The sequence below is a fragment of the Syngnathoides biaculeatus genome, chromosome 8 (assembly GCF_019802595.1).
Source record: "Syngnathoides biaculeatus isolate LvHL_M chromosome 8, ASM1980259v1, whole genome shotgun sequence".
In the NCBI taxonomy this organism is placed as follows: Eukaryota; Metazoa; Chordata; class Actinopteri; order Syngnathiformes; family Syngnathidae; genus Syngnathoides; species Syngnathoides biaculeatus.
Genome location: NC_084647.1, coordinates 26036744 through 26051914, shown reverse-complemented (window position 1 = coordinate 26051914; position 15171 = coordinate 26036744). Strand labels below are relative to the sequence as shown.

General features: G+C 38.4%; 1 protein-coding gene across 3 annotated transcripts in view; it reads right to left on the bottom strand.

Moving 5' to 3' along the window:
- Positions 1–15171, bottom strand: part of rsrc1 (arginine/serine-rich coiled-coil 1) — a 194228-nt gene that overhangs the window by 101846 nt on the left and 77211 nt on the right. For all 3 annotated transcript variants that reach the window (XM_061827197.1, XM_061827198.1, XM_061827199.1), the window contains one exon: positions 13433–13469. In XM_061827197.1, the coding sequence (XP_061683181.1) occupies positions 13433–13469 (37 nt within the window). The remainder of the gene's footprint in view (positions 1–13432; positions 13470–15171) is intronic.

The window sequence follows — 15171 nt, the reverse complement described above, 5'->3', positions numbered from 1 at the left end:
GTTTATAAAACAGTGGTGAGACCGGCCATGATGTACGGATTAGAGACGGTGGCACTGAAGAAACAACAGGAAGCAGAACTGGAGGTAGCAGAAATGAAGATGCTGAGGTTCTCGCTTGGAGTGAATAGGTTGGATAGGATTAGAAATGAGCTCATTGGAGAGACAGCCTATGTTGGATGCTTTGGAGAAAAAGTTAGAGAGAGCAGACTCAGATGGTTTGGACATGTTCAGAGGCGAGAGAGTGAGTATATTGGTAGAAGGGTGCTGAGGATGGACCAAAGAAATGGTTGATGGATGTTGTGAGGGAGGATATAAGTAACGTGGGTGTTAGAGAGGAAGATGCATGAGATGGGATTAAATGAAAAATATGACATGCTGTGGCGTCCCCTAATGGGACAAGCCGAAAGGAAAAGAAGAAGGTGTATGGAAGAGGAAAACCAGGGCAAAGTGTGGGTTTCCTGGATCAAATATGAGATTGAGGGAAAAAGAAAGTACTATCAAATTCTCCGTAACAAGTGCAGTAAAAGGTATAATGAAGTACAACAACTAACAAACACAAAACCGGGATGCTGGCGGCATTAAGGTGTTGCAATCAGACACGTTTTTTTCTCTGTAATTTACACATGCGCGCCGTCCTCCTCTGTGTAATTCATTAGTAAACAATAAAGAGGCGTTAATTGCGCTCCCAAGAGGCAGATGTCGATGCAAGAGAGAAAGACAGAATGAGCTAAATAACGTTCTCTCAATTAGACTACAAACAAACACAAGATGTGTGGTGTGTAAATTGAAATATAGCACATGTGTCAAGTGGGGAAAAAAAAACAACTACAACAAAAAAAAAGAAGTAACAATTAGAAGTAGAGTAAAAGTTGCGGAAATTACGTGTCATGGGTATTTTATGATGCATAGTTTGTAATGTGAAAAATGTACAACAACAGCAAAATATCACAGGATTAAGTGGGGAATTTGTACTAATCTGGTCTAGTGATTCATAAAGTGTGGCATGGAGACCTCAAGTGGGACAAGGCTCCCTCTAATTTCGCGAAATCACTTTCTAAATAAAGTTCAGTTGTATTTAACTTTAAAGGTAAATATATTTGCATGTAATCTTTCAGAAATGTTTTGTTTTTATGTGCAGTACGTTTTTTATGAAATCATAATTAAAGATAAGGTATTTTCTATATATTTGACTGTAGTGTTAAAACTGCATAATGTTACCGCGTCTTATATTACTATTATAATCCTGTTGAAAATATGTGCTGCATTATGAAGCATAAAAATACGACCATGGTGACCCCAGACTGTTGAATAGCTGAAGCTGTACATCAAGCAAAAATGGGAAAGAATTCCACCTACTAAGCTTCAATAATTAGTGTCCTCAGTTCCCAAATGTTTGATGTTAAAAGAAAAAGATGATATAACGGTGATAAACATCAACCTGTCCCAGGTTTTTTGGAACGTGTAAGTTAATTATTTGCTAAAAACAGGGCAGCACGGTGGTGCAGCTGTAGAGTATTAGCCTCACAGTTCTGAGGACCGGAGTTAAAATCCCGGCCCCCCTGTGTGGAATTTGCATGTTCTCCCCGTTCTTGCATGGGTTTTCTCTGAGCACTCCGGTTTCCTTCCACATCCCCAAAACATGGAACATTAATTGGACACTCTAAATTGCCGCTAGGTGTGATTATGAGTGCACCTGTCTGTGTCTATGTGTCCTGCGATTGGCTAGCAAGCAGATCAGGGTGTACCCTGCCTCCTGCCCGATGGCAGCTGGGATAGGCTCCAACACTCACGTACTCCTCGTGAGGATAAGCGGCTCAGAAAATGGATGCTAAAGACAAAGTTTATCATTTTGAACACTAAATATCTTGTATTTGTCAAGTATTCAATAATGTGCGGGTTGAAGATGGTTTACAAATCAACATTTTGTTTTTATTTATGTTAACAGAATCTCCCAATTTCATGGGAATTGGGATTGTAAATGAACAATAGTGTAACAAAAAATTCAAGTTAAGAAATGCCTCCTCAGAAAAATATTGTTTCTAGTTATGAAGGAAAACTCAGGATACAATAGGAAAAAATAGGTGCTGGATTTGCAGCCACACATAAATATCCTGTATGTTGTTTTGTGTGGATCTACTCTCCCATTGACTATCGCCGTAGCATCTTCCTGGCATCTCATTGGATAGTAGGGACGTCACTCTTTACCCACAATGTTTTTCGTTTCCCTGGACACTCAAGTGTGACCGAATCACACGCTGTCACAAGCTAGCGCACATTAGAAAATTACAACATTTTCTCGAGTTCATTATGTGTTATTGCATGTTCATTCATCTTTCTTCACCATGGGCCCCAAGAAATTTAGTGGAATTAAATGTGCGTACATCCATTCGTACGTATGCTTTCTCTCAATTGTCAAAAGTTTGCTTCCTCCTCTGTTCCCGACAATGCCTTTTGCCTGTCACTCACCCTTCTCTTTGCAGTCAACCAACGCCAAAGGTAAATGAACTTAATTGTTATTCTTCTTTACATTCGGTACTTTGAATGCTGATTCTGGCGGGGGTGTTGGGGAACTTGGAACGGATTAGGATATTTACATATAAAAAGCGCTTGTGCTTACAAAAAACTTCCACAACGAATGAATTTCGTAAGTAGAGGTACCACTGTACTTTATTCATTGAGAAAAAATTGTCAGTCTTAACTTTAATAACATGTGTTTGGCAAAATGAATCATGTTGCAGATGTCACTCACCCAGTTTACTTTATAAAATTCCTAAATGTCAAACAAGTGTAAAAATAAGTTAAACTTGTCAATTGAACTTCATGTACATTTGATGGACAAGGCTAAGTCAATCTTAAAAAAAAAATACGGCCGTAATCGGCCTTGGCAGAGGTCCTCACAAATGTTTTTGAAAGACAGTTTACTGACTCAGGCGCTGCTTCTCTGTCTCTTCTCTTTGCCACCTTTGGCCATCTGCCGACCCAGCATGCCTTGCTTTGTCTGGTCAGCCTCGGGCCAAATAATAACAATAATAGCCTCTCGGAGCAGCTCTCCATAATAAATAGATGACGTTTCCTGCGTGTTGTTCCTCGTTATGGACAGCATAGTATTGTTTTTACCCAGCCGAGTGAGGCTTATTTATTTGGCTAATGGCTTGTGTTTATTTTTTACTAATGGGACAGACTCAGGGCACTTAGGCTCAGCAAAGTATGTCCGTCAACACTGCGGTGAGGTCAGTGAGCACCAGCCAACCAGACTTCCTCCTCTTCTGTGCATATCAAGAGCCCAGGTCCTGAATCATGAATAATTGAAATGGAGCCTGAGTGATAATGTTGGTATTAACAGACTTTTATAGAAATGGAAGGAGCTCACTGTTCTTTATCATAGTAGACGTAGATCCCGAGCAGTGTGGCCGCTTGGGATGGGCAAGATGAGCATTTAAAAAAAAAAAAATAATAAAATAAAATAGCGGCACAGTGATCAGATGGTAGGCCTCACAGTTCTGAGGACCCGGGTTCGATCCCAGCCCCACCTGTGTGGAGTTTGCATGTTCTCCCCGTGCCTGTGTGGGTTATCTCCGGGCACTCCGGTTTCCTCCCACATCCTAAAAATATGCAACATTAATTGAACACTCTAAACTGCACCTAGGTGTGATTGTGAGTGCCACTGTCATCTGTCTCCATGTACCCTGCAATTGGCTGGCAACCAGTTCAGGGTGTACCCCACATCCTGCTCGTTCACAGCTGGGATAGGCTCCAGCACTCCCCCGCGACCCTCATGAGGATAAGCGGCAAAGAAAATGGATGGATGGATGGAAAATAAAATACAAGTATATTTATCCAGGACATAACACAAGAATACTGTATGCCAATATTTAACAACTAATACATAACTTCAAGTTAAGTAAAGGCTCTATACAATTGTACACAATCATATTTTAGTAAGTTTTAGTTTTAAAAAAAATTTAAACAAATGTCAAAAAATTAAGATGACAAACTGTAAACCCAAGTAAATATGCATCCATTTTATGTACTGATTTTCCTTATCTGGGTCGTGGGTACGCTGTAGCCTATCCCAGTTAACCCCGGGCAAGAAGGTGTGTATATTTGTGGATATTATGGAAAAATACTTTTCTATGATATTCTATTTTTTGGAAAGGGTCTGTAGTTTTTACTGTCACAAAAGGAAAAAGTAGTAGTGTTGAAGTCACTGTTTTGCTTGACTTTTCTTTTCACAATGTTTTTCTCCACGTTTTGTTCAAAAAACAGTTTTTGATTAATCCAATTCATGTTCTGGTGCTGAATGCTTAAAACAGAAAAAAGAGCTTGGGGGAAAAAAAAAATTATGGTGGAAGAGGGGAGTCTACTCTCTCTTTTGGTAGATTTGGTGGTGATATCGTCAATGGACACAAACTTGTGTGGGTCTCGAAAGATCAACTGGCAATACGGCGAACTCCTCTTTAAAAAAGGCTGTCAGTAAAGGAGTTAAGGATGTTAAAATGTTAAACTGGCAGTGTGGTACTCATGGTTAGCAATTCTGGCTTACAGTTGAGAAGTTCTGTCTTCATTCCTGTGTGGCATTTCCATGTTTTGTTTGTGTGGGTTTTCTTTCAGTACTCAGACTTCCTCCAATGCTGTTTTAAGCTATTTGAAGACTTTCAAAAGTTCCCGAGTGTGTAGGTGAGTGTTAACTGTTCACTGTCTTGAAGTACCCTGTAATTGACAACTGCAACCAGTCAAGGATGTAAACTGCTTCTTACCTAAAGTTAGCTGCAAAAGGGTACAGCTCACCCATAACAAAAATCTGGACAAGTACTTTCAAAAATGGATGATACTTCAAAACGTGTAGCTAATAATGGGTTAAAATGGATATCGGTAAACCAAATGACTCCTTATTCCCTAAAAATGAGAAATTTTGTCTGAAAAGTTGCGTGAAAGTAGTCGTGTTGGAATCATTAACCGCACATCACGTAAGTTTGATGGAAAGAATGTTCATTTAAACATCCACTGTAACATCACTCTTAATACTCGAATGCTGTTAGCATTACTTGCATATTGTGACTACTTATTGACAGAAAATAATGGTCCACAGACCCCACATACTGTAGTATCTCTCTTTATGGTGGAGTTGGTATTCAACAGCAATCCTCATCTTCCCCTGCTCCTGAAAAACAGACGCGACCACCAAAGGAGGACAGGCCAAAACAGAGCTGAGAAAATGTAATATTTCTGTTTTTAATATCAAGGTCTATAAGATCAGGGTAGAGATGGGTTCCATAGCAATATGTTTATTTAGATATTTACAGGGAGGGGGAAAAAAAATCTGCCTATCAGTGTATGGTATTGAGATGGGCAAGCTGCTGTATCGAGTTCATCCTATATGAAAAATAATGTTGTGTATGGCTATACTTTTATATACATTGTCAATAAGGCATCAGAGCTCTTTTACAATGTGCCATACTTCAGCCCTCAGCTAACAGCATTTTATGGCCCGCCAGCAGTTCATCTTCATGTCTCAGGCAGGCAAGGAGCAGTGCATAATAATGTCGTTTCCTGCCTCCAAATGCTATTTCATGGGCCGGGGCTCATTTCTCAAACTTCCCTACTTTTACAATTTCCCAAACTTTTATTCCCGTCATTATTACCAACAAGATTTCATTACATATTTAGAATGTAAACAACTCTGAGAAATGACACTCTCCCACCTGTCTCCCCGGGAACGGTTCCCTCTTCTGATCGCTCTCAATACAGACCGGCAACATACTACAGTTTACTAACACACAACTACATGAAAAGTACAAATATATGCCCTTGTAAAGTGTTACAAACAAGATGCAACTCAAAGGAGTGTGTGCCCATGCCATGCATGTATGTATGTTGTCTAGATAAAGGAGGAGGAGGGAGGAGGGGGTTACGCTCAACTTACATAAATCAAGCAGAAGAAAAATGAGCAAATCTGCAAGCTAACTCATCTCCTCTCCATCCAGAGAAATGAAATTCATGGGAATACCTATCAAAACTGCAATCATCCAGAGATAATATCTTCTTTGGTCTATCTGCACTTTCTGATTTAATTTCCTCCATGCCCTTGACATCCAGAGATACCATTAAGATGAAGCACCTTCAGTAAGGGAGTAGTTCTCAACACTTACCATATACAATATGACACAACCGCACCTAAGGTAATGTCATCATTTGAAAATTAATGCAGTTGTTCTTTTGTTTAGGGATGGGTTTTTTTTGTGGGGGAAACAATATAGATGATGGACATGAAGGCAGTCATTTGTGTGGAGAAGCAAAGGAGAAATAAGTTGTCTGTGTGTGTGTGCGTGCGTTCGTGCATGTGTGTGTCACACCTTTAATGACACGCAATTACATGACGGTCTCACCAAATTCAGGGGGTGGAGGAGTGTTACTCAGATTACCGCATGTAGCTGCGATGTCCAAATGAGAAAAACCCTGCTGCTCCATTGTCAGTTCCTCCCCCAATGCCTCATCAAATGTCCTCCAATCATTAGTGTAATAAGCATGGAAATCTGTTTGCTGATTATCAACAGCCAGCTGCCTCATCCCCCTCTCATTTCTCACATCTTACTACAACTGCCTTTGCATTTTTTGCCTCGAGAATGACATTTGCAGAGAAGGAATCCAAAATGTAACAAAATAATAAATTGCACACATTACTTTTTTTCCAAGTCCTGAACTCTCCACAACTTCTTGTACTCTGGTTCACCCACATTGTGTTGAGAGGTTGGATACCCTCACCAAGTCCGCAACTTCTGCAGCTGCCAGTTGCTGTCTGTCATTAGGACAACAGCGCTAACAGTCTAAGTAAACTCTTCAACTCATTGAGGGACGCCATCAAGCAGGGCTCAGGTCAACAAGGTGTGAGAAGCACGGCGTGCCTCTGTCCTGACACCAACTTTTTGTAGAATACAACAAAACTTTTAAAAAAATGATCTGTGTTCTGTTATAAACGGTACTAAAAACGTTTACATTATGTGAGCTAAATAGTGTGTCTTTTCTAAAAGTATAATTGCCTTTTTTAACTCACTCTCTGCATCAATAATAAAAAATAATAATGCACTTGCTAAAAGTTGAGTTTTACATCTTCAGGTCTGTGTAGATTCTCAGTCATTCGCAATACTTCAAATAAGGCACCTGTACTATTCTCATTTGTTTAATTTGTGGTTTTGTTTTTAGAAAATGTTGAAATTTAGGATTTATGTTGTTAAAGGTGAATTAATTTATTTTTATGACATTCCTCAGGTCAGTATTATTAATATTTGACATATACACTAACAATCAAAAGCTCCCACATTTTTTCAAAAGTAACATTTATGCAGTTCAATTTCTCATTTCACACTGAAATTAAAGCACAGAACAAACTATTTGAATTTGTACATTGTGGTGCTTTCAGTCTTATCTAATTTAAAGTCTACAGACTATTTCATAAGCAAACCTTTGAGAACACCGCTATTTTTTTCCTTTTTTTATTGAAAGTCAAGTGCTTCAAATCCGATGAATAGCTTGAAATGGTAGAAACTTTGTGACCTTACAGAGGCTGAAAAAAGTAGGTAGTTACTTAAAATTTGAGAATAATGGACATTGCAGAACTATACTAGAAAGGCAAAGTCTCCAGACTAACAATAAATTGGACAAACTAATAAAAGCAACACAATTTACAAGTGCCACAAAGTTATGGGAAGTTCCACAACAGTGTTGGAAATAGCTTTCTGAAGAACATTTGATTTCTAATTTAGAGATAATGCCGCAAGTGTGTTCTGGCCAAAGTGGCTACATTAACGGGCCAATGGTTTAGACTACATTTTTATTTGTACATTGATTTAATGATTTATTTCGTAACTTGAATAGTTTAGTCTTCTGTGCTTTCATTTCAGAGTAATATAACAAATACAACTGCATACATTTTAATTTAAAATAGAGGTGAAAAAATTGGGGTGTGTGAAAAGCTGTGACCTACAGTGTATTTCCGTGTGATAAGTAATGAAGTTTCAAGAATAAATAAGTCATAGGGTCACTGGATTATTGTTAGGGTTATGGACACAAAAACAAAAATGAGCTGATTAAAAAAAAATCCAAGAAAATAAGGGGCAAGGGGCTACTCAAGGTTCCTAGGGGCAATATTTTCTCCAGTAATTAAACCTAAGCTAAGAGCATTCATTACTTTTGAAGCATGGTGTAAAAAAAGCAAACATTACAATTCAACCGAAAAAGAAGTTAAGGACATGCTTCATTTAATACTGTACATAGAATTAATTTTATTATTTACCTCTTAGGTGAGGGTTAATTTCACAGAGTATTTCTCTGTGCAACCTCAGATCTCCAGTTTTTTGATACACAACTTTTTCCTTGGGTGTTTCAGTGAAAATCCATGACAGATAGATAAAATAGATATAAAAAGATAAATAAATAAAACACCATACTGTTATAATTTGTGGTTCTTGTGTAGGATTGCAGTACATTTTGTTCCCATTTCTCCTAGCCTACTGGAGTTTTTAATGGATTGGTGTTGCAGGTACAAAATGTTTAAACCTTGGAGGCAGTTTGTGCTCTTGTTTCGGAATGCTTTCTTCCCATCAAGAAGCCTTCTATATCCCATACCCACTCCCTCCACTTTTTTCCTTACTCTTGTTCTTTATATGTCCCCTGGCAGTGTGCCTGGAAAAATGTTGAAGCTGAGCTGCAAAGTGAACCTGCAATCACGACAAGGCTGCGTTGTAGCGTATTGATAAAGCGGCATGCTTTTTCTTCCACTTCATTCTATAAACCACATGGACTGATTAACAGCTGCGGGGCTGCCTCATTCGCTGTGGCTCCTTTCGCATTCTTCTAAGTAGAGCAAAGCATCATTGGAGTCACACTCAAACGTTATCGCCTCGCTGCTTCTACACAAAAGCACACAGCTAAATGCTATGCACTGGGAGCAATTATCTTCACTCTTTTTCTCTTTGTTCTTTCACATTCGCGAGGTCTGCTGAGACATGAAAACAAAACGCACACTACAACAAACGTCTTCACATACAAATCATAATTGCCCACCAAATAGCAGCAACAATTGACTGTTTTCGAAGGAATACACTGTATTAGTCTAGTGCCTAATTACACTAATTGTAATGTAAAGGCAATTTCTTTTTATGTAGGCCCACATGACCAACATAAGCAGTCACAGTTACACTGTTACAGACTCCGTAGCTTGTGTATTTTGCTTTTTGTTTGCCTTTTTTTTTGACCATGCAACCACAGAAGAGGGATGAAAAGGTGGGGCCTAACTGATCAGTACAGTAGGTGTACAACACATTAGTCGACTTTACTACTTATCCTCCAATTGCCCAATTTCTACACAACTTTTAAATCAATGTCCCGTCTTCTGATATCTCTAGACTATTTAACACTGTGGAGCAGTGAAATGTCCACCCAAAAAGGCGACAGCCTTTATACATCTGGGAGTAAAAACATGAGATGGTTGGGGGAGGAAAATAGCAGTCAACTTCGCTAGCTTCAGCAATTTCAATCCAAATCCTTCGTTTCCTTTTATCTCCAGTGTGTCATCCTTTTCTATGCAAGTTTATCTCCTGCATCTGGTCTTAAAATATTATCAGCAGGACCGTGGGACTAAGGTCGAGGAACGAGGACAGTGGCACAACGTGAAGCTCCATCTCGGTTGTCCAAATTTTCTGTCCAATAATGGACAAGGAATAACTGTCTAATAACTACTTTAGTCATATCACAACCAGCACAATCATCACACTTGTGTCACTTTCCGACATTACATCGTTAAGACTTGTCGCAGAACGGAATACAGTTGTACAATGAAACAAATGCAAGTCTATCAAACAGGTTAAGTAGAAACAGTGAATGAGAAGAATGCTTAATTTTGGGGGGATTGGCAACAATGCCCAAACAAACAAAATGCTATGCCATGGAAGACAGGATGACACCAGTCAGTTTAATGAAATGAAACATGAACAGGGCACCCACTAATTACACCAACAACATTCAGCATCAGGCTAAGCTGTATTTTTGATCATTTGATTTTATTTGTATATGCCTGTCACATTAATTAAATAAATTCTCATGTGAAATCAGTTTATTGGGGACTGCTGTGCTGAGAAAACTTCAAAGATGTCTGATTAATTGACTTTGACATTTTCACATGACAGTCGACTACAAAAACACCCGACAGTGCTATTAAATAATCAAGTCCAAACATATTTTCACAGACATAATACGACCAATATGAATGTAAATAGCACACTGCTGAAATCATGAGGACAAGCTTGAGAAGATGGACCAGCTAACAAACAAGTCACATTTTTATTCTCTATTCTGTCTCGTTTCTACGAATGTTACGTATTTTTTTTATTATTTAGTCTTATTATACAACGGTTTAACTTCCCTTGAAGCTTCCATGCTAAAATGTTACTAAAACAGCTTCCAACAACTTACTGCTGATTGAGACCCTGCACTACTGTGTTCACTTTTCATATTACTTTCTTTTATATTGTCCTATGTTCATTAGGAAAACCGATACGCAAATAATGGAGGAAGGGGGACTATTCTAGACAGGCTTCAAATCTATGATAAATTTTAACACGCTTCCTAAAGTAAAGCTGTTTTAGGAAGAAAGCCACAAACAATGCAGCTTGATGAATAAAAGAGTGATGATTTTATTCCAACAGTTTCAAGACAGGGATCTAAAAGAATAATATGTCTCGGGCTTAGTTGAATTGACACACTCATCTGGAGAGCAGTACATCAACAAAGCGTCATAAATGCCTGTTTGGGAATCTGTTGGGATGTTTATGTGAGCAACTGAGAGGGAACTACATTTTGAACACTTCTACAAGTCTTCCTCAGGGGGAAAAACATGCTCCATTATTTACTGTTCCCGGTCCCCAGTCGTAATCAAGAGCACTGAGCTCCTCAGGCAGCCAAGTGCTGGGGTGCAATCTCCCTATAAGCATAAACACACCCATAAATTCAAACGTGCCGCCATAGTTGCGGGGGTTGAATTCCTCGAGAAGTTTTGCACAAAAATGTAACACGATAAATGAATGGATGTGTGCTTTTATCGCTGTCTGTGGGTAATGTTAAAATGCAACATAATGTTAAAAATATATTCAAGCATATAAAACCCAACACCTGCAAAAAATGATGATGACTTAGATTCTGCTGCACATATCTTTAAAACATTGTTAAAAATCTAAATAAACTTATTGGTAATGTACACAAAATGCTACAGATTTTGCTTTGATAAAAATAATAATGACTTTTTTAGACTTGATCTAATAGACCCAATGTCTCAATGAATTCCCCCTTGTATCAATTCCGTTACGCAATTAATAAATCGTCTCTTTGTCTCCCTGCCTCCCTGTCTGATCAGCTCATCAATTTGCTATGTAGCAAGATTCCAGATTGTCATCCAATTATGAAGAGACCGATTGATTCCCACGTTAGAGTAATGCTAAAAGAAAAACTGCTCACTCTTTGAAGACACCTCTTAGAAAATAAAGGGCAAGAAGTTTTAGTTACAAAAAAGGGGGAAAAAGGGATTCAGATGAGCCTTCCCCCCCAAATTTACTAAGCCACACCAACCATTCAACAGTCAACACACTCGTGTATGGGCTGTACAGCACTGTAAACTGTAGGTGTTTCATTTATCACTTTTTCTCTATATGTTGTTACATTTAAATAGAAACATACAAGCTATGTGTACTTATGCAGTAGTTAGGTTGATTTTGTATCATAAAAGAGGACGGCTTGACTGAACTGCGTTTTAGTTTGAAAATTGTATCTTATAGACTACATACTCATATCCAGTGAAGGAATTTCTGCTTTCCTCAGTTTAATTTTCTCTTGAGGGATTACACATGGTATAAAATAAGTAAGATTAAAATACAAAACAAAACATGCACCTTTTAAAAAGTGTGAGGTCATTGAAGTGGCCGATTAAAAAACCTACGCCGTTATGGTTGGCACATGCAAACTCTACACTAGAAGGGCGGAAATTATATTTAAACCAAAAACATGAAAACTGTGTGTCACACTGTCCCCATCATATCCAGCAAAAGTGAGTGACTTAACTATACAGTATATTATACATAAATTGAACGATTACTCCGTTACTTCCTAAAAAGGTTTATCATAGCTTTTTTAATATATTCATTTAAACTGAGTGGACCTTATGCACTGAAGGTTCACTTTCTATTGCCAGAGCACAAAATGATTAATATTGTTAATGCATATAACCCTGTCTTGAATTATTCACATTACCTTTTAAGGAGCGCTGCATTACTGCATCGATCTACATTCCCATTGACTTCCTCAGAACCGATGTATGTAACTTGGTTTGGATGTCCAACCATCTTATTGTATGAGATTCAATTAGAATTATAACCATTTTACTTGATAGAGGTCATCACTTAATAATATTTCAGTATAAAGAAATTAAGTCCACTCCAAGTCTAAATCCAAGGATGCATATTAACCACAACATACATCTTCCTGTCTGGGTTTAAAAAACAAAAACTATGCCTCGAAAATGCATTGCCTCATGATTAGTACCAATGAGGGTGAATTGGATCACAATGCACAGCAATCAAATAAATGCTTGCATGGGTAACTCGTTTTATGCACCTAGGATCATAAACCTGGTAATTTTCTCCACCCAAGTCACTTCCCATGTTACTACCCAGTCTTGAAACTGTCAGAAATATGATGACATATGAACACACACACACACACATACATACATGTATAAATATACATATATTTATGACCATCTGCAGCAAAATGCGAAGAGAACAAGCTCGTGTTCAAGGAAATGACATCAGATGCTTGGCTGCATTGCAAAGTTAGAGAATGGTTTGAATGTGGAGGTCAGACATAACTGTGGCATATTCAGGGTCATTTGCGTAGTGCGGTGTATGTGTGTGTGTGTGTATGTACAGTTTAGTATGCAGAGGGGCCAGGGCGTGCGACATCCGTAGAGAACCAGGACCCTCGCTGACCCCCGTCTATAATTCATCTTGTGGAATAAGGGGCCAAAAGGAAAACCTTGGTTCTTTCTCACCCAAAAAGAGGTGCGAGAACCTTTTCACTTTGTTGTGTGGCACTGTGACCTCATATTAAAGCAAGAAAGAGAGAGAGCCTAGAAATGGACATTAAATTTTCAGGTTTTGTCCCAGGAGAGTTTCCAATGGGCTCTCATGATTATCGATGTGTGAAGACCAAGTGTGAGTGTTTCAGGGAACGTGAAGGCAATTTGAACGCTACAATTTTTCCAATTGCCATTATTTTATTGTGCTACACTCTCAGTCAACCTGGCAATTTATTTTACAAAGCTGATGTTAAAGTGTGCGTGTGTGTGTGTGTCTGTGCGTGTGTGTATGGGTTATCAAATAGAACTTACCAGGTGTTCAAGTCCTGCTTTCATGCTCTCAGCATCTCTGCAACACAGGAGCATATTTCCAAACATTAGGTTCTCACATACACACAAACAAAAATTATTGACTTTTCAATTAAGTATTCCATTGAACTCCATACAGATATATATAGCTATTCGGGTATAGTACAAAGAGATGGCACCATGTTGCATCTCTTTCAATAACAAGCTAGTTAAGTGGGAATTAACAGTATATTGGCTGGGTGCACACAACTAGTGCCCTTCCATTTTGCCTCAAATGCTTAAAGACGCAATTAATCGCGAATCAATACATTGATTAACACTTACTTTTGATTATTAAGGTCCCCATTCCAACACAAAATGACATGAACACTAGGCAGTCAGGAAATGCCAACTAGAAGATCCAAACTTTGTTTGGGGTTCTCATGGGCTGTTTGGAGGCAGGTGTGTACTGACTCCAATTTAAAATGAGTTTAAAATTAATTTTCCCATTTCAAATGACTTCAAAATTAGTTTATTTCTGAATGCCGCCATACACCTGCCCCTTACTCCCTCTTGAAACTTTTTTTTCCCTGTCAATTGAGTTCTATAGGTTATATAGTACATGTTATTGGTGGCTGAAGTTTTTAAATTTACATATGGTTTAACTAAATTCATATATTCAAAACCTACCGAAGTGCAATACTTTTAAAACTGTCAACAATTTAGCTCGTTCTGTCACACAAATGCGTCATCAACTATGACGCTGTTGTCAAATTCAAGGCACGGGGGCCAGACCTGGCCCGCCACATGATTTTATGTGGCCCAGGAAGGCAAATCATCGGTGTGAAAATCCATGATTCTTGTGAAAATATGTCATAACACTTCAAATCATCATATATCATAAATCATCAAATGATAATGTTAAGATGTTATCAGCATTTTTGTGTTACCAAACATGAACAATGCTTCAAAAACCCATTATGCTTGATTTCTGATTCCAAAACTAGTTCATAAATTTCATGTGTAAATATGATGAGGCGATTCAGAATTTCTATGGTTTCACAATAACGGCCCTCTGAGGGAAATTGTAACAACAATGTGGCCAGTGACAAAAATTACTTTAACATCCCTGAACTATGAGGTTTTTTTTCCCCAAACCAATTACAAATATTGAAATAGGTCACTACCTGTTTAGTTGTAAAAATATCAGCTAGACTTGCTAGAAAGATTCAGCTTCCTTGTCTATTTGTATGAGTCTGGTTGACACCATGGAAATCTTATAATTAATAATAAAAAATAATAAAAATAGAACAATGAAGACAGTGGAAATGGCAGAATGGCATGTCAGGATGTGTGTGGGATGGGGTGGGAGGGAAAGGCAAATTGGCAGTAAATAATAGATGCAACTTTGGCATATTTTAAATTTGCAGCAGTGGAAATCAAAAGATCAAGAGAATACAAACAGTCTCCGATCCCAAGACCCCGACCAACTCTGGTCCCCATTACTGACAACCGTCTGTGTGTGCATGCGTGTATGTGTGCACACGCATGAAGAAACGGGAAAGCTTATCGACAGACTTCCGTTACTAATGCAGCCAGTAGCATCACAGTGTAAATTTATACCATCTCTAAAATTACATACTGTCTAATACAACCCCACCACCCCTTACCCTTTCCTTACAAAAAATCTATCAATCTATCCATCATTCACACCGGGTTCCATAAACATGTTCATTCGCACATCATTCATTTCAAATAAGGTC